The sequence below is a fragment of the Aspergillus flavus genome, chromosome 3 (assembly GCF_009017415.1).
Source record: "Aspergillus flavus chromosome 3, complete sequence".
Classification (NCBI taxonomy): domain Eukaryota; kingdom Fungi; phylum Ascomycota; class Eurotiomycetes; order Eurotiales; family Aspergillaceae; genus Aspergillus; species Aspergillus flavus.
This window is the reverse complement of record NC_092407.1, coordinates 122,890-139,829: the sequence shown is the minus strand read 5'-3', so window position 1 is coordinate 139,829 and position 16,940 is coordinate 122,890. Positions and strand designations below refer to the sequence as shown.

The window sequence follows — 16,940 nt, the reverse complement described above, 5'->3', positions numbered from 1 at the left end:
CTTATCGCGAGCTAGCAAGCATCAAGTGCCGGCGTATACTGGGCCCACTTTCACTGAATTTGTTTCCATGGATAGTCATATCTCTCCAAGGGGTATGCCCTTGAACTCGTAAGCAGCGCCCATGGGACATATTTACAATATTAGCGACTAGTGGCACGTCGTGGGCCCTCGTGCGATAACCAACATTAACAGCCATACCGAGATTTAGACAACATCAGTCGCAATTAATAAAAAAAAAAAAAAAAAAAAAAAGGATAGAAGCTATAATCAGTTCTAGTTTCACTATTTCGTTCTTCCAGCGAGGGAGAGTTCAAGTGTTGGATCATTAGTTTGAAGATATTCTCTCAGTATATGTACATCAATGTCAAAATATATAAATCATTGAGACCACATGACGTGGATTATGAGTTGATGGGTATCATTAGAATACGCCTTCACAAGTGCCATAGCAGAGCTCAAGATGGAATCTCCCTATTTGTCCTTCTCTTCCTTGCATATGATATTTTTTTTTAGGTATTTATTCTCATTTTTCTTTTCCCTCTTCTCTTAAGCAAACGTCCTAAGTTGAATGTCTAAAAAGCCAGCCAGACTCCAATGCGCTAGACCCGTTATGGAAATACCCTCTAAGCTCTTTTCGGGTGTTGGCAGAAACAAGACACCGCCCAAAGATATGAAACTCCAGGAAACAAAAGTGACCGAGAAGCTCACCCCATCAACTGCTGAATCCTATCGCAGAGGTCTCGCATCTTGTATGGCTTATGGATAACGTCGTCCATGCCGGCCGCCTTCATTTCCGCTTGTTGCTCAGCTCGGACATTTGCAGTGACGCCCAGAACCGGGATGTGCGCCATCCCATGTTTCTCGAGATCGCGAACGGCTCGCGTCGCCGAATTTCCGTCCATCACCGGCATCGCCTGATCCATTAAGATGCAGTCGAAGGTACTTTGCTGGACCATATCTAAAGCCTCGCGCCCATTACTGACCGCGGTCACCTGAAAACCCAAGGACTCGAGCTTGCGCGCCACAATACGCTGGTTGATCACGTTGTCCTCTACCACCAAAACCCGTCGTTCTTTGCTCGCGTCCGGCTGAGACCGTGATGATTGAGATGGTTGCTTCTCGCGATACTGTGGTTGGTCGGCTGACTGGGCAATATTGGGGCTATGGCGCATCACCTCCGTGTTGCCTGCGTCGTAGGCGATTCGGGCGGTATGCTCCCAGGTCCCGTCCTTGGACGCGCCGGGAGAGACTTCCTTCACATGGGTCATCTCAGGGCTGGTGCGAATGGTGGGATTGGCGATTTCGGTCGTCCCTTCCGTCACCTTGCTGCTGAGCGCTTGGACTTCCCGGCACAACTCGGCGATCGCCCCCTGTTCTTGTCGAGGCGGCTTGGTTGTGGAGCTCTCGACGCTTCGACGAATAGTGAAGAAGAAGCCGAATGTACTTCCGTGACCTTCCTTCGAGCTTACGCCGATTTCGCCTCCGTGTAAATGGCAGAGCCTCCGACTGACGTTGAGGCCGAGCCCCGACCCGCCGTAGATCGTCTCAGTTCTCGGGGTGGCTTGATTGAATCGTTCAAATAGCCGCTTCTGCGCTTCCTCGCTGATTCCAATTCCCGTGTCCTTGACTGCGACCATGAGATAGGCCACGCCACCCTCCCCCCACTCGGGTCGGTTCGTCGCATTGAGCCGCAGAGCCGATTCATCTGAGCTGAAGAAAACTACGTTGGGTGGGTAGGACGTCGGGCGCACCTTGGAGGCACCCATGAACACGGAGATCTTCTTCTCGTCGCCCGCCTTGGCCGTGAATTTGATCGCATTACAGACGAGATTCACAAGAACTTGACTCATGCGGTCGAGATCAGCGACGACCCAGTCGACTCCACAGTCGGCGTAGGAGTGGTCCAGCTTGTACTCGAAGTCGATGTTATGTTTCCGCAGCTCCGGCCGAAACATCATCAACGACATGGCTAGATGCTGTCGTGGCTGAACGCGCTGCGGCAGTAAGGTGAACATTTCTGCGTCTAACTTCGAAAAAGTCAGCACGTCGTCGACGATCTTCTTTTGATGTGCAACACAAAGACTGATGGTTTCTGCCGCTTGGGCAATGTCCTCCACCCGGATGTTCCGTCGGTCCTTCTGCTGCACGGCTTCTAAGATGTCTTCGGTGCAATGTAGAATGGCAGAAAGCGGATTCCGGACTTCGTGGCTGATCATATCGATGAAGCGTTCTTGTTGTTCCTTCCGCCGTTGTGCCTCTTCGGCGATCTTCTTCTGTGAGATCTCCGCTCGCTTCTCTTCGGTGATATCCGTGATCGTGCAGTAGGAACCCCCGCCGGGGCCGAGGGGCAGTCCGCGCAGTTCTTCCTCGCCAAACGGCGTTAGCATGAGGAGGCGCCATTGACATGGCTCGTCGCACGTACGATATTCGATACGCAGCGCTTTGTTGGCCTTCAGCGCGTTGTCGTATACCGCTGCCACCCGGTCATAGTCGCCCCGGGCAATGGATTGGGACCAACCGTCGAACGCCCTGCGCGATTGGCAGGTCATCAGCTCCCTGAAACGGCGGTTCAAGAATAGGATCTCATCTCGCGAATCAAGTACTGCGGTACCAATCGGCGAGATATCTGCCAGCTGCTGGGCTGACAGATTGCGGGGGGACGGAGCCGCCATAAATTGAGGGCCTGGATTGTATGCTGCTCCCGCCCTGGAATGGTCGCGGAACGCGTCGCGCTTTATTGTAGGAAGAAGTCAAGGTAGGGTTTCTTTTTCAGTGAATCTGTAGAACTCCTTCGCCTGCATATGATTGGGCCTGGGCCGTTGAAAGTAGTTGGTAGATATAGGTACGCCACACGAATCGCTGCAATGGCGGCGAGTAACAATTCCTGTGGCTACAGTTGGGAATACCACTTTCGCCCTAGAGAAGTTAAAGCACAGAAGGGAAGGGCTTGCATCGGGTCGTGACGTCACTCCATCCAACTCCTATCGTTGGCCACCCCAGACTTTCCCCCTTCAGGGGAATGGCTTATTTGAAAGCGTGCCTTGTCAAGTGTCGTGGCTTATGCCGTCTATTTCCTCTGACGAGAACCGCAGGCTCTACGGGACTTGTCGCAGAGGATCGCGGATCTCTACTCCCTCTGGATCTAACAGGACGAACAAGAGCGATTCTGAACCCAGACTCCCAGGAAGAATTCTACGCAATAGTGGTAGTGACTGATTTTCCATTATGGACAGCCTTCTCATCGCTATTTGAGGGCTTGACTTTGTCAAATACTTGGCTATAATAAAGCCCTTCAGCCGGCCTGGTCTGTCCGTTTTCGGATTCAGCCGTTTCGGCGAGTTAGAGAGCATGTCATGGCCACAATTGGTCCCTTTGCCAATGACTTTGTTCTTTATCCGGCACATATCGTAGCCTATAATGAAGGCGATCGTTTGACCCTTGCCAAAATTCAACCGCCATTGGCGCAACGGCATAAACTCTCCACTTCCGGAAGCCGTCCTCTTGCCCAGACGATGCGGTGCATTCTACCTCCGCAATTCGACGGGTAAGCTCCTCACGGTCCTGAAGCACCTGGCTTTGCTTCGAGGCCATGGCGCTCACCTTCGACTTGAACGGACGCTCGGCGAAGTCCTCCCTGCACTCAGCGTCTGGCAGCTGGATGGCTGTTCCGCGCACTCGGATTTGCCGACCGACCTGGGGCCAGTAGAATGTCAGAGCAGCATATCCATTGGCCTCCAGCTGCTGAGCCTTCGGGCTATCTGCCTTGACGGCGAAGTGCCAGCCACGCTCATCCATATTCTTCAGGATGAGGACCCGTGCGTCTGGGTAGCCTTGTTCGTCAACAGTGGCTAGCGTCATGGCATGGGGCTCTTTGACGCCGGCTCTGATCGCCTCGTCCAACCACATTCTGAAAGCATCCTGAGGGGTGTCAGGAAAGTTGGCAAAGTTCACCTCGGCGAATGGACCTTCTAGGACCGGAAGGTTGCGGAGTTGCGTTCGGATGTTGTCCTGCTTCGCCATGCTTTTTGAAATTATGTCTGGCAGTCCACGGGGTCAACTGAGGACAGGGTCGAGGGTCGTCCGAATGAGATTGTAGATAAGACAGGCGTCAATTGGATCGATCCGATCGGGCTCTTTCCCTTCATTAATACGGCACAGGGATGCTGAGAGTTCAATTCAGCTCTCGTCCAGGATGACAATTCAGATATATATCAGAGACATTGCATGTCGACAATATGAGTCACACCCTGCAGGCATGCCGAACAAGTAAAGCGAGGGATACAATGTTCGACTCATTCAGGCAAAACTAGCCTTTCTAGGTCACCGACTGAGCTCTCCATACGATGAGGGTCTTGGCAACCTCGGATGTTGAAAAGCAATGACTTATTCCGATCATTCCATGTGGAAACACTTTTAACTTCTGGAGCTCTTTCGGTATTCCCTGAGTCCAGGCCATGACGCAGTCAACTTTCTCAACCTTATTTGGTATACGAGAAGCCCACCGTGACAGGTCGTGCGGGGGTGGGGATACCGCAGCCCGTTCCACGGTTCATGAAGTGAAGCCTGTCAGTGTCGCGGTCATATCTGCATCATCACCTTACTTAAATAGCTTATGCCATCCCCCAGCACACTAGCTATCGAGCATTGTAACGGTGATCCACAAAGTTATTTGTCCACCATCTTATTCTATCAAACAGCTTCGTATACACCGTCAAGTCGACATGCCTGCGGACGCCTACGGCCAGTACGTCGATATCAAGATCGAAGATGGCATGAAGTATGATCTGCGCATCGAAAACGCCCACCTTGACAGGTATGTACCCAGTCCTTCTGTATTACCTCTGCTGCCGCTGATGCCGGCCCAGCGGGCAATTCTATCGGCAGGGAGACCAAGGAGATATCATGACAGCCGACGACATTGACGATATGATCATCCGGCACAACGGCGGGATCAGAGAAGTCTGTTCCTGTGGTGAAACCGACTCTATGTCGGGAACTCAAGGCACAATCGACCTCATCGATGATGTGAAGGACACCCGGATCTGCACACTGGCATGGAGCGCCCCGATGCAGTCGGGAAGAAAGAATAGATTCTCGATGCTCAATCATGACCCGAGATATAAAGTCGATATCGGAAAATGGCAAGAGTCCGGTACCATGGGCACGGTCAATGTTGCCATAAAAGATGAGTGAGTCTAAGCCGTAAAATATCAGTCGATACGCGGACGAGTCCAGTCGTCTTTGCAATTGATCCCACATCAATGATGAAAAGGAACACCGAAAAAAAAAAAAAAGAAAGAAAGAAAGAAAGAAAAAAGGAAGAAAAAGGTTTTGCAGGTACTCTCAGTTGTCAGTAATCATGGACTTTATAATGTTCAACACGTCTAATTAATATAACATCGATTGTATGGAAGGCTCAATGTCACTACCATTTGAATTAATTATACTCTCACTCGAGAGCCTGTATAGTCTATAATGCGTATGATTCTATCTTTTTTATACTGAAATTGCCAACAACACAACCAATATGCAGCAGGTCAAACCAAGTCTCCCAATTCATGGGAAACCAGATGTGCCTCACCCAAGACCCCTTTAATAACCAACACTAACTCATCGATTGTGCCCAAGAATTTAAGATACGCGCTCAAGGCCACGCAGAAACGACGGTAATTCTCATCTCTCACGGTTTCAGGAGAGAAGTCAATCTCCCCCGGATGAGACTGCCAGTAGTCAAAGGCCCGGCGGACAAGTGGTGTGGGAAGAATCTCAGGCAACGCATCGCCAGTCTTCAGTGCCTGTTCGCACATCCCCAGGACAGCCATGATCTCGCCGATGCATTGGTGATCCAACAGGGCGGTTTGTTGCGCCAGTCGATGTTGAAACTCGTTCGGGAGGGTGCCGGACAACAGCAAAAGCTGCCCCAGAGTACGGTTCATGATATGACAGAGGCGCTTCACGCGGCCCAGACTTTCGCTGTCAAAGCGGGAACTAGAGAAATCGAATCGTAGCATGTCGATGGGGCCGTCGAGCATCACCAAGCCTTCAGTCAACTGAAGGGAGATGGGCTCGGCGAGTACGCGCCCATCGTGGCGGGAGCGTCCCCAGCACGACAACAGCAATGCGTAGTGGTCGGACAGAGTTCGTACGGTGTGGGATAGGGTCTTGCAGATATGCCGCGCGGCTGATGGCGGACGGGGAAACAACTGGACAATAGTCGCGGCGCCAACGCCGATGAGCACGAGAAGTAGCCGACGCCAAAACACCGTATAGCCGACTCCAGGGTTACCGTACGATGGAATGTGTCTGAATGAAGACGTTAGGAGAGGTAGCGGCGCTATGTGTCATCAAAGGTAGACTTACGTATCATCGTAGCTATATGCCACTACCAGCATAAAAGTGGCACCGCCCATAATTCCTCCTTGCACCAAATTCGGAGGGAGATACAATCGGATCCACATCAGAATTGCAAGCATCACGGCCATAACAGCCGATAGTCCATAGGGATTGCCAGGGCCATTGGCCGATCCGATATACCATGCCAAAAGCCCTAAAACACCTCCAGCAACTGTCCCGACCAGTCGGCCGAGAGTCGAGAAGGTAAACTCAGACATGTAGACAAGCAAACCGGTCTGAGCCATGATCAACCCCCAAAGGCCTTTCTCCCGATAGTAGAACCCAGCGGTATGAGGGATGACACCGGGGATACCGAGGGCGATTGTAACAACGACCATGCGTAAGGCGAAGAGGCCCTCGTTCGAAGTAAACCAGTGATATGTTCCTAAAATGGCTCGTCCCAAGGGGCTGCGGTTCTTAGGTCGATATCCACGACTGATCCGGAGCTTTTCTTGAGCCGCCTTGGTCAGGTCCTCTGCCTCGTCTGGATCGTCTTCCACGACCGTCGTTGTTGTTGGTGCCTTCGCTTTCTTCCGAAATGCCCAGGAGGCGGCGTATCGAAGACTAGTTGGCCACCATAGCTTGGTTCCTTTCGAGTCGTGGAAAGCAGTCGATACGCGATCAAGGAGGGCCTGTGTGCGAGTGATTGTAATGCAGACGTGTTCTTCGAAGACCATCCCAACCACGAGGGCCCCTATCTTGCGCTGGTCACGGGATTCACCATTTGTTGTAGGTGCAAAATGACCGATCAAGAGCTCGGTCATGTCGCGAAGAAAGCCGCTGTGAGCCTTGCGGAGATTCTCGAGTGCTGTCTGACTTCGCTGGTACAGATCCTCGCGTTCTGTGGGGGGCGCTCGCCTCACCCATCGTCGGCAATTGACCATATGGATGCACTCCCTGGTCACAGTTAATCCCTCGAGACATGCGTCGATCGCCATTGCGCTCGTGTGGACCAGTTCATCCACGATCTCCTGGGGCAGCTGCTGGTTACCTGAGCTGCGCAACCCTTCTAGCAGCTCCACGAGTTGGGACAGCTGTTGGGCTCCAACCTTACGGGGCTGCTTTTCGTCCGTGATATCCCCGTTCTTTGTCTGCTCGGCATGTTCGCGAAGGATGTCTTCAGTGCGTACTTCACCATGAATCCGACCGATGTGGAATTCAAGCAAAAGAAGAATGGCCGCCACGACCTGCCGCATCGGCTCCTTGAAGGAAGCGACCTCCTCGGGACCCCAGCGGCCCACTGAGAAATCCAATGGCAGAAAAGCCAAGCCAGGCTCCATCTTCCGATATTCCTGAATAATCTGAGCGTGTGTCTTATGTAGTCGGTCGACGTCCGGTTGCTGTGCTTTCTTCCCTAGCGTTACGGAGGTGAACGCGAGTGGCTGTTTGAGCAGCTCCACGATATCCTCCATGCTATCCAGAACTACATGTGAGGTCGATCGAGGAAAGAAGAGGACCGAGCAAGCAAATCCGAGTCCCACACCGATTGCGGCCGGTTTCACGAGTGTCAGAGGCAACGTTCCCGAGAACGAGGGTAGGAGGGGGGTAAAGTTGAGAAAAAGGTCCGAGATGATGATTCCGAAGATCGAGGTCAACGCTGCTTTGGGGTTACTTGCACGCAGGCGGGCCTATAAATTGTTAATCCAATTCCAGCTGGTCAGTTTGTACAATGGGAGAGAATCTCCTACCATGAAGTAGATGAACGTGCAAATCAGACAGAATGTAATGGCTGTAACCCGCGTGTCTAGCATGTAGCCATCGTAGATTAATTGTTGTGACACACTGGCAGTCGCCGTTCCTGTCGCGTTCGCTTGGGCTATCGCTGTCTGTTGCAACGATGCCAGTCGAGCCTGTGTGTCTGCTGCTGGTCTGGCCGCGAAAGCGGCCTTCATCGTGATGACGCCCCATGCCCAGGCGAGACATATACCAATGAACAAAGTCAAGGCTCCCAAGAGGTAAATGAAAACGATTCCGGAAGGGGGGTTGAACAAGAGGACGAGGCTATTCAATCACACTCTCAGCATCGCGACCAGGAGACGGATGCGCTCAAAGTAGGGTACAACAATCGGTCATCGGGCAATCTTTACCTCGCGAAAAACGTAGCGGTACCAATACTGGTCAACGACGGAGTGATGAAGATCAACAGACTCGCCACCCAGAGAGCAACCCAGCACCGGAAGAAGACCTTGAGCTCACGCCCATTGAAGTGATCGAGGAACGGAGGGAGTCGGAAACTCTTCTTAGGGAGTACATCGTTTGGACTGGAATCAATACTGGCCTGTGGAGGCCGTTGGGACATTGCTGAGAGTGATATGTCTCAGCGCGCGCTGGTGATCATAGAGGATCTACGATTGTGACGAAGATTGAAAAAAGAATAAGACAGTAAGGGATTTGGAATGCGGGAAAACATCCCTCGCCCTCGGAGGGGGAATTTCATCATTAAGTAATATAAGGTTGGTCTTCCAATAACGCCCAGGGAAAGTGCAGATCCTTTCTCTAGTCTCAATAGTTCCACTTCTAGATCATGATTTATGTGTGCAGATCGAGATCCGGGGTTGTCTTATGCTATATTTATGCACGATCCTTATGCATTTGATTACGTATTCATGAATCCCCGATGGCAAAATGAGTAGTAATGCCAGTTTTGGAGTCAATAGTTTTGACTTTTACCCCTTTTCTTATGTCTCCAGGCTGTTATACTATGTGATTCTATCCTCCTATTTGAGTAGCTGTGGGTTGGTCCACCTCCTCTTCTTGGAATTTGCCTCTCTAAATCGTGTATATTTATATATTGTGGTTCACACGACCCAATTAAATTTTACCCCTTTGTTGAAGCCACGTTTAGGAATCTCTCGCGTGGAATGGAATGCCACGTTCCTATTCTTTTGCATGGACCTCATCATTCCTCCCTGTAGTTTTATTTAAGCAAGAGTGACAGTTCAACATGTCAACCTCTCGAAAATATCCGTAAAAATGGACCCAACCAAAGATAGGAATCTCAATCCCTCGAGAGAAAGGCTCATATATGTTGGTTGAATTTCAGATAGACATTTGGTAGACGATGCATCATCACTCGTATATGCAATGAGGCAGAAGTGATATGATGGTTAAACTGTTTAAAAACTCCTCTCCGCGAAAGATACAACCGACCTACTTTGATATTAGGTGCGCCGCAAGCCATGGACAAACTGTAGTAAGGATGAATAGCTATTAACCCTCGCAGGTTGGATCATAACACCATTTGGATTCCAGCAGCAGGGCATACGATTAAATACGGTCACGCTCAAGGCAAGGTTATCCTGTGCCTTAGTGACCCTACGTGCGTGCGCGACGTCAAGTTACATCTCGAGGGCCGCTATTATATAAAGTACGTGACATATCCACCAAGCTCCAGGAGAATCAAGCTATCATCAACCTAATGTGTTTTGCAGCTGGGACACCACGTTCCCTACCGATTCACATCGACATTGCAAAGCATTTTGGAAGGAGTTGCCCTTCCATCACGATGCCTGGAGCTTTCTGCGGGTGTCAGCAGGATCATCCGCAACGACCTTGGAGCCAGGCAATTATGAATTTCCTTTTCAAATGTGTCTGCCAGGGCGATTACCGGAATCTATGAGGGGCATCGATGACTGTTATATCCATTATTTTTTGAGAGCACAGATCTATGGCCGGAAAGGCGAGAGTGTATCCACGTCGAGGGAGGTCACCGTTCGAAAGGTGTACAACACACCCTCGCGAACAGCTCCCAGTGTCAGTATCTCACCCTATACGATAGAATAAGATCTTCAGAAGCTGATACTGGGTAGAGTGTCGAGAACGATTGGCCGGACAAGATAATGTACAAAGTCAGCATTGCAACCCCGACTGTCCAATTCGGCGGCAATATCCGAGTCACCTATCGTTTTGTTCCTCTGCTGAAGGGCCTCACCGTGAAATCGATTAGATCGGGTGTCATTGAAACGCATACGGTATTGAGACCATATGCTTCTCGATCGCGAGAGGTGTTGACCGATGCATTTGACCCTCCAACCTGGGAAGAAATGGATATAAGCACCGACGACAGATGCTGGTATCAATGCTCCCGGATGCTTCATTTACCAAAGTCTACCCGACAGTGTCTACAAAGCGTCGCGACAACGGTTCTAAAGGTTGGGCATTCAATACAATTTTCAATCACTCTGTTGAATCCAGATGGTCATCTGTCTTCGGTTAGTTAGCCATTTCCATCCACCCACCCCTGTGCACCATACTTATCGCCAATAGATTCGTCTTTCTCTTCCAATAGTCATAATTTTCTATCCCTCGACCAGCGCTAGCCTCCAGATGTTATCAGACATTGCGACCTGGGACGAGGAAGAAAACACACTGCCCCATTATAGCGACCATGTCCGTGATTCGAAGCTTGTCGAAATATGCCCAGGCAACCCTTCAACCCCTGCAGGGCCGGGTTCGAACGAAAAGCCTCCAGACTACTCAGTTTCTCACGACGTATCCGACATTCCCAGCTATTGGGATACTATCTGAGCAAGTACTTTCTGGGGGAAGGAAGATCTCATATCTAATATCCAGAGCGAAAGGGAGTCTACCCAGGCGCGCAGTAATTTCTGGGATGGGTACTCGCGCTCTTCCAGTGACTGGCATGGTGATGTTCCAAAGGAGTATGGACAAGTATTGCATTTCAACAATGGTAGTATCACACTGAAAACAATAGTGTACTTGGTAGGTAGCTCACGCGACCTGGTCGTTATTATTTATAGGCTAGAGCCGTCACTGTCGTCTAGGGCAAGCGAATGCTGCCATTTTGCGCAACTCAAGAAGACAAAGTCTATAAATCTAAGTGAATTACCGTTTTCAAAACACTAAATAGACTAAGCAAACTAAGTAATTAATTTTGCCAAGTAATCTAAAGGAGAAGAAGTACTATAAATAATCCCAAGTAGGCTAAACTGCCGGCAGAAAAAGTCGAGAAACGAAACACAGTGGCGGCGGCATTGATTGGCTTGCCGTTGGTGGTTTAAATCTCCACTCAGACTTCATCTCAGTATCCACTTCTCTTAGCTGTACATTAATTACTACATGCACCTAGTTCGATGATTCCTTCTGCCTTTTGAGCGTTCTCCATATACCTGGTTCTGCGATCGGGGTCAGCACGATGCCTCTGGCCAGGAGATCACATCGGAAAACAAGAACAGGGTGTCCAAATTGCAAAAGGCGTAGGATAAAGGTGAGGTCTCTCTAGTTGAGATGATACAGTTACATATGAGTTTCCTCGCCAAAGTGTTTGGTCGGGTCACCTTCTAGCTTCTGGCGTCCTTTCTAACCAGGATCTGTTAATAAGTGACCGAATTATTGACGATACTACAAACTGACGGGTGGCATAGTGCGACGAACAAAAACCATCATGCGGAAACTGTCTCCAACACCGTATAGAGTGCGAATATGCCGAATCACAAGCAATGAACGGTTACAGCTCTTTGACGTCTGCTACAGCTAGCCCTTCTCCTTCCCCTTCCAACAGAGGGAATACCAGGGCTTTACCCCCAACCTCTCAGGTCCAGTCCGGTTCATCTCCTCGGCCTCAAGCATCATTAAGCGACGATGATGTGCTGAACTCTAGACTCATTCATCATTACTCGACAGCTACATACTTAACACTTTCTGATAAACCTGAATTTCAATATATATGGCAAGTTGAGGTCCCTGAGATAGCTTTCGAACACCGATTCCTCCTTCCCATGCTCATGGCCGTGTCTGCCCTGCATATGTGCCGCAAAGGCTTGCCGGAGGTGCGTTACATGTCATACAGTTATCATCAGTACGAGACTGCCCTGAAGGGCTCCTCATTGGCTCTCTCAAATATCTCACCGTCAAACTGTCATGCCCTTTATGCTGTCTCGGCACTTGCATTCGTTTTCGAACTTGGGACTTCGTATAACCATGACAGTCTCTTATATAGAGAGGCTGGTGTTCTTGCTCCCTGGATTATGCATATTCAAGGAGTTCGAACAATCATGCTGTCAACCTGGGCGCACATCAAGGCTGGCGTCTTAGGGACAATGCTTGACAGCGAGCCCTCGGGAAATGGGCCGCTGGAACTTGAATCATGTGTGAATGAGTTTGTTGGTTATATTGAAACAATGCCGCTGGCGTCAGAACAGATTATTGTCTACCGCAATGCTGTAAATGAACTCATTAAGTGGTCGAAAATGCCTTATTCGGGTTTCTTTGGATGGGTATGCTTGTTCGGAGATGAGTATGGAAGTTTGCTGGCACGGAAGGACCCTTATGCGTTGGTCATCTTTGGTTACTCATGTATTCTACTGAGGACTGGAGGGCCCAAATATTGGATTAGTAGGTGGCCCGAAGGTTTGCTGTGGGAGGTATATGGTTATCTGCGTCCGTCACTTCGGGGTTGGCTTGAGTGGCCGATGGGGGAGCTAGGTATGAACTGTCGTCAAGCTTCTCCTGAATAATAGTTAGCATGGCGTGTGGTGTTTTATAACTAGAATGCATATTCTGTTCTGCGACTGTTGTCGGTGGCTCAAGTTAGATAGAAAGAGCGGGTGGCTATCGCCCTCAAGCTATCCCTGTTCTTACCCCAAGAACATGACTTCAGGATATTATCGTCTTCAGAATTGTTTTGGAATTTGTCAAAAAACTGCGTGTTTTCTAGCATTGCTCGTTACATCTTTCTTTGGGACGACTGGGGTTAAAAAGGGCGCTTTAGCCCCACTTCTTTGAAGAGTACGAGTACGGATGCAATATTATTCGTTGATTAGGGTCCAAAGTTACTAGGTGGCGTAGATAATGTCTGCTTAGCCCTATATAATACACTGCTCTTCTACGACTTCCTCATTCATCACGACACTTCTCCCCTATTGCCCTGCTAAGAGATCCAACTTGGCCTCATCTTTACGGTCATTCACAATGAGTGAGTACTCGTTCTATCACTACAACCCTAGTGTAGCAGCAGCAGTCATCGCCCTTATCTGCTACGGCGCGAGCACCGGCTTCCACATCTTCCAGCTTTGGAAGCTCCGCAGTTGGTTTTTCACAACCTTCGTCGTGGGGGCAATCAGTAAGACAGTCCCTTCCTCTTGCGTGAAGCACATTGTATTGACAGGCATATTTCCAGTGATGACCGTGGGCTACGTGTTCCGCACTGCCTCAGCAAAAGACAAAACCGCTATCGGGCCTTATATCGGGCAAAATGTCTGCATCCTCCTCCCCCCTTCCCTCTACGCAGCGACAATCTACATGATATACAGCCGCATCGTCCTCTTCTCTCGCTCTCTTGAACTATCTATAATCTCACCGCACAAGGTCACCAAAATCTTCGTGATCGGGGATGTCATTGCATTCCTGATGCAAGCTTCCGGCGGTGGGATGATGGCCATCCCTTCCATGTCTAGTCTCGGCCAGAAGGTGACGATCGTGGGACTCTTCGTGCAATTGGTGTTTTTTGGTGGATTCTTCACTCTCTCTGTTATATTTCACCAACGAGTCCAGAAGCTGAAATGCGTCCGGGTGCTTTCAATGCCGTATGGGCCGTTGTTATATACCCTGTTTGGAGTGTCGTTGTTGATTATCGTTCGGTGTTTGTTTCGCATCGTTGAGTTCTGTCAGGGGAATGCCGGGTATCTTGCCAGTCATGAAGTGTTTATGTATGTGTTTGATACTCTTCTGATGTTCGTGGTGCAGACTGTTTTTCATTTTCTTCATCCGGCAAATGTGCTCAGGGAGAGGGCTTATCGCGAAGTGGAAATGAGGGGGTGAGATATTGTTCTACCGTAGGTTGTACATTAGTATTGGTGTCGTTCCTGCTGTTCCTTTTTGTATTATATACTGTTCGTTGGTTGTGCTGTACTTGAATTCAAAGAGAGATATGTATATATATTTAGGAGTTGGATATAAAGACTCGCATATACTACTTTATACTCTGTATACTCCCTTTAGTAGTCGACATTGTGAAGTTGACCCCCAAAGCAAAGGACCGGGATCCTATTGCCTCTACCTCCGTATAAATAATTCCCCACATTTTCCATCAATAATCCCCTTGAAGTTTTTACGAGATGGATCATTTTTAACCCACAGTGGAGTGTAATAACAGCCAATTGCATCTCCAACGTACTCGTATTGTGGGTCCAGGATGAAGTGGGTCTACTATCTAAGTATGTTATGAGATTTTACCGTGGACTTTTGTGGTGATATGAACACTTCAATGAAGGATCCCCTGAAAAGGTGACTAAAAATAAGATGCGACTAGGATTTCCGCGTCGACACCCGAGACGAGTATCAACTGCATCTACAATATCCCATAGGTAGTTGGCATGGAGCAAAGGATGTTTGCCTAGAGTAATACCGCCGAAAGCATCATGATATTAGTAGAGTATTCGTAGCCCTGCAGGTCGTCGGGGATGTGCGGACATAATAATAGCCTTGACACCTAGCAGGTGGCCTCACCGTTAGGATTTTGCCTTTCTTGGGAGCTATCTTCGGAACGTTTCGAAGCACCAGGATGTCGACGTCTCTCTTCCCCGGGAGATAGTATCGCTGGAAAGTGGACTGGCCCATTGTGAGTGTGCACTGTGAACTGGTGGTTGGTACGAGAAGGGTATTAAAACCATGATGCTACATACGTCAAAGGCATTTGCGCTTCTTGAATATCACCACGGTAGCCGATACAAACGGTAGATAGAGTGTGTATCTACCAAGTGAGCCGTTTTGCGAATGATGTATTAGCAGACAAAATGAAATAGTCTTATGCCTAAGACGCCGAACACGCCGGACACGCTAGGAGATGCTTTGGCATTTTCTGTAGCAGGAATTAGGTTATCTAACACATGGTGATACAGGTATTGGTTAGTGGTTGACCTCATCCTCCAAAGCACCCTGGGATCCACTACATCCTTTCTAATTCTCATCCTCGGTCTAAGGGGAAGAGCATGACCTATCTCAAGACCAATTACGTCGAACAGAACCCGAGCACATAATACCAGAAAACATCATACACCCGTTCATCAAGATTTGCCGTACAACAACCCATACACATACTCTTCGTAGGCCCCACGACCCTGATATTGCTCCTGTCCCTCAATCCCACCAGTGACAGAGCCCAACGCCCTAGCATAAACAATCTGATCGTGAATTATTACCTCCTTGGTCAGGTTCGCGACAAAAGCCTGACCACCACCTAGGTCAAACCGAGCAGTCAAACCCTCATTGGTGGCAATACCACTAGTGGGCGGGTATGTGGCATTCGCACCCCACTGGCGCACTTCAACAGCCTTTTCGGCACAATTATTGTGCATGAGGTTGCCATTCTTGGAGATATAGGCGTAGACATGCTCGGTATTATTGTAGTCCAAGAGGTCGTACCAGACCAGCGAGTAGGGGCCTAGGCTTGCGTGTCCCCAGTCCCAGTATTTGGGACTGGTGATGACAGACGCGTCACCCCAGTTCTTGTCGTGGTACCCAACACCGTCAGTCACTTTGAATTCGGTACCATTGATGGTGAGATCGATATTAGCCTGGGCATCGGGAACAGCATTTGACCAATGGAGATGTGGCAAAAGGAGGGTGTTTAGACCATCGACATTGGGGTTGCAGGGATAGTGGGGTGGTGCGCGCTGCGGGTGTGGATAGGTTAGCTGTTGAGCTGATGATTGAATTGGACAGGGAGTCACTCACGGATTTCAGCTTAAACGTGCCCCTCACGCCGATGCTAGGTGAGTTGAGTTTAACCACGTACTCGACGTTGGGCTTCTCGAGGTTGGTACCGTAGAAGCTGGCGCCCGAGCCGAGCCAGTTTCCAGTAATTCCGCTCTCGTCATTGGTGATAAAAGCACCTTCAGACGCCAGGGCCTCTCCGGAGAATTGGGTACCGTTGTCGAAGGTTCCGGAGATTTGGACAGTCAAGGGGTGCGGGTTCGCAGCAAAGTCACCCGTGTTGAAGAAGACGATGTTGATGGCCGCGCTGGTATTCCTAGAAAAGGCATCAAAGTACCAAAAATCAAAGGAAGTTGAGTTCGCCGGCGTTTTCATCTTAAATCCGTCAAGGTTGCCGGGAACAGAAAAGTTCTCAACCTCGACACTGCCATTGTGATAGACCGGAGGAAGATATAGGCGATTAGCCAGTGTTGGAGGCAGAAGAAGCCCGGAGACGATTGCTGCTTTGAGGACCCACATGGCTTAGTGAACTGGAAGGTGTAAAGAATGAGGTTGTATGCTTTGTAAGGATCGTTGGCTAACTGTGATAGAAGCACTACACTCTCCAAGCGACGCATCGGACCCCTTTATAACGTCTATTATCAGGGGCATAGCCACAGAAAATGCGGGATTCATGATCCAAAACTGGTTTAATTTGCGGAAAAGCTGAAAACAAGGATATCAGGGATAAAGTATCAGTGATGAAAACCGAGCGATCGCCATAACCCGTCGTACCCGTATCCGTACTCGCGCATTGAAACTTGAACCATTTTAGTAGTGTTTATATGAAGCAACTACTAGGGGTCATGAGCGTACATGGATCATTGACACCAGCT

General features: G+C 49.5%; 8 protein-coding genes across 8 annotated transcripts; 4 read left to right on the top strand and 4 right to left on the bottom strand.

The window, feature by feature from the left end:
- Positions 1–704: 704 nt before the first annotated feature.
- Positions 705–2,672, bottom strand: F9C07_4203 (putative sensory transduction histidine kinase; the record flags this gene model as incomplete). The annotated part of the gene is made up of 1 exon (XM_041285174.1): positions 705–2,672. The coding sequence occupies one exon, from the start codon at positions 2,670–2,672 to the stop codon at positions 705–707; it is 1,968 nt and encodes a 655-aa protein (XP_041143911.1).
- Positions 2,673–3,351: 679 nt separating this feature from the next.
- F9C07_4202 (putative pyridoxamine 5'-phosphate oxidase) lies at positions 3,352–4,020 on the bottom strand (the record flags this gene model as incomplete). The annotated part of the gene is made up of 1 exon (XM_041285173.1): positions 3,352–4,020. One exon carries the CDS (start codon positions 4,018–4,020, stop codon positions 3,352–3,354), a length of 669 nt encoding a protein of 222 aa, XP_041143910.1.
- A 406-nt stretch (positions 4,021–4,426) lies between these two features.
- Positions 4,427–5,278, top strand: F9C07_4201 (Asp hemolysin-like protein). The gene is made up of 3 exons (XM_041290603.2): positions 4,427–4,565; positions 4,635–4,813; positions 4,866–5,278. Exons 1-3 carry the CDS (start codon positions 4,455–4,457, stop codon positions 5,191–5,193), a joined length of 618 nt encoding a protein of 205 aa, XP_041143909.2. The 5' UTR covers positions 4,427–4,454; the 3' UTR covers positions 5,194–5,278.
- F9C07_2281335 (uncharacterized protein) lies at positions 4,791–11,270 on the bottom strand. The gene is made up of 7 exons (XM_041290594.2): positions 10,660–11,270; positions 10,203–10,604; positions 9,617–10,146; positions 8,481–9,558; positions 8,082–8,394; positions 6,361–8,021; positions 4,791–6,303 (listed from the first exon to the last, which is right to left on the bottom strand). The coding sequence occupies exons 4-7, from the start codon at positions 8,690–8,692 to the stop codon at positions 5,538–5,540; spliced, it is 2,952 nt and encodes a 983-aa protein (XP_041143908.1). The 5' UTR covers positions 8,693–9,558; positions 9,617–10,146; positions 10,203–10,604; positions 10,660–11,270; the 3' UTR covers positions 4,791–5,537.
- F9C07_4199 (putative arrestin domain-containing protein) lies at positions 9,494–10,920 on the top strand (the record flags this gene model as incomplete). The annotated part of the gene is made up of 5 exons (XM_041290602.2): positions 9,494–9,558; positions 9,617–9,760; positions 9,825–10,146; positions 10,203–10,604; positions 10,660–10,920. The coding sequence occupies 5 exons, from the start codon at positions 9,494–9,496 to the stop codon at positions 10,918–10,920; spliced, it is 1,194 nt and encodes a 397-aa protein (XP_041143907.2).
- A 278-nt stretch (positions 11,271–11,548) lies between the features above and the next one.
- On the top strand, positions 11,549–12,869 carry F9C07_4198 (uncharacterized protein; the record flags this gene model as incomplete). The annotated part of the gene is made up of 2 exons (XM_071511194.1): positions 11,549–11,620; positions 11,778–12,869. The coding sequence occupies 2 exons, from the start codon at positions 11,549–11,551 to the stop codon at positions 12,867–12,869; spliced, it is 1,164 nt and encodes a 387-aa protein (XP_071364740.1).
- Positions 12,870–13,323: 454 nt separating this feature from the next.
- F9C07_4197 (putative RTA1 domain protein) lies at positions 13,324–14,172 on the top strand (the record flags this gene model as incomplete). The annotated part of the gene is made up of 2 exons (XM_071511193.1): positions 13,324–13,474; positions 13,532–14,172. The coding sequence occupies 2 exons, from the start codon at positions 13,324–13,326 to the stop codon at positions 14,170–14,172; spliced, it is 792 nt and encodes a 263-aa protein (XP_071364739.1).
- Positions 14,173–15,223: 1,051 nt separating this feature from the next.
- Positions 15,224–16,633, bottom strand: F9C07_2281331 (uncharacterized protein). Its single transcript, XM_041290593.2, has 2 exons — positions 16,087–16,633; positions 15,224–16,025 (listed from the first exon to the last, which is right to left on the bottom strand). The coding sequence occupies exons 1-2, from the start codon at positions 16,582–16,584 to the stop codon at positions 15,417–15,419; spliced, it is 1,107 nt and encodes a 368-aa protein (XP_041143905.1). The 5' UTR covers positions 16,585–16,633; the 3' UTR covers positions 15,224–15,416.
- Between the last annotated feature and the right edge of the window lie 307 nt (positions 16,634–16,940).

Excerpts from the sequence above, each read along its gene's own strand:
- F9C07_2281331 (XM_041290593.2), bottom strand. The coding sequence starts at position 16,584 with ATGTGGGTCCTCAAAGCAGCAATCGTCTCCGGGCTTCTTCTGCCTCCA. Across the intron at positions 16,026-16,086 it reads GCACGTTTAAGCTGAAATCC|CGCGCACCACCCCACTATCC; the intron begins GTGAGTGACTCC and ends CCACACCCGCAG.
- F9C07_4201 (XM_041290603.2), top strand. The coding sequence starts at position 4,455 with ATGACGCAGTCAACTTTCTCAACCTTATTTGGTATACGAGAAGCCCAC. Across the intron at positions 4,566-4,634 it reads CGGTTCATGAAGTGAAGCCT|CTATCGAGCATTGTAACGGT; the intron begins GTCAGTGTCGCG and ends CCAGCACACTAG. Across the intron at positions 4,814-4,865 it reads GAAAACGCCCACCTTGACAG|CGGGCAATTCTATCGGCAGG; the intron begins GTATGTACCCAG and ends ATGCCGGCCCAG.
- F9C07_2281335 (XM_041290594.2), bottom strand. The coding sequence starts at position 8,692 with ATGTCCCAACGGCCTCCACAGGCCAGTATTGATTCCAGTCCAAACGAT. Across the intron at positions 8,395-8,480 it reads ACCGCTACGTTTTTCGCGAG|CCTCGTCCTCTTGTTCAACC; the intron begins GTAAAGATTGCC and ends GTGATTGAATAG. Across the intron at positions 8,022-8,081 it reads GCACGTTCATCTACTTCATG|GCCCGCCTGCGTGCAAGTAA; the intron begins GTAGGAGATTCT and ends AACAATTTATAG.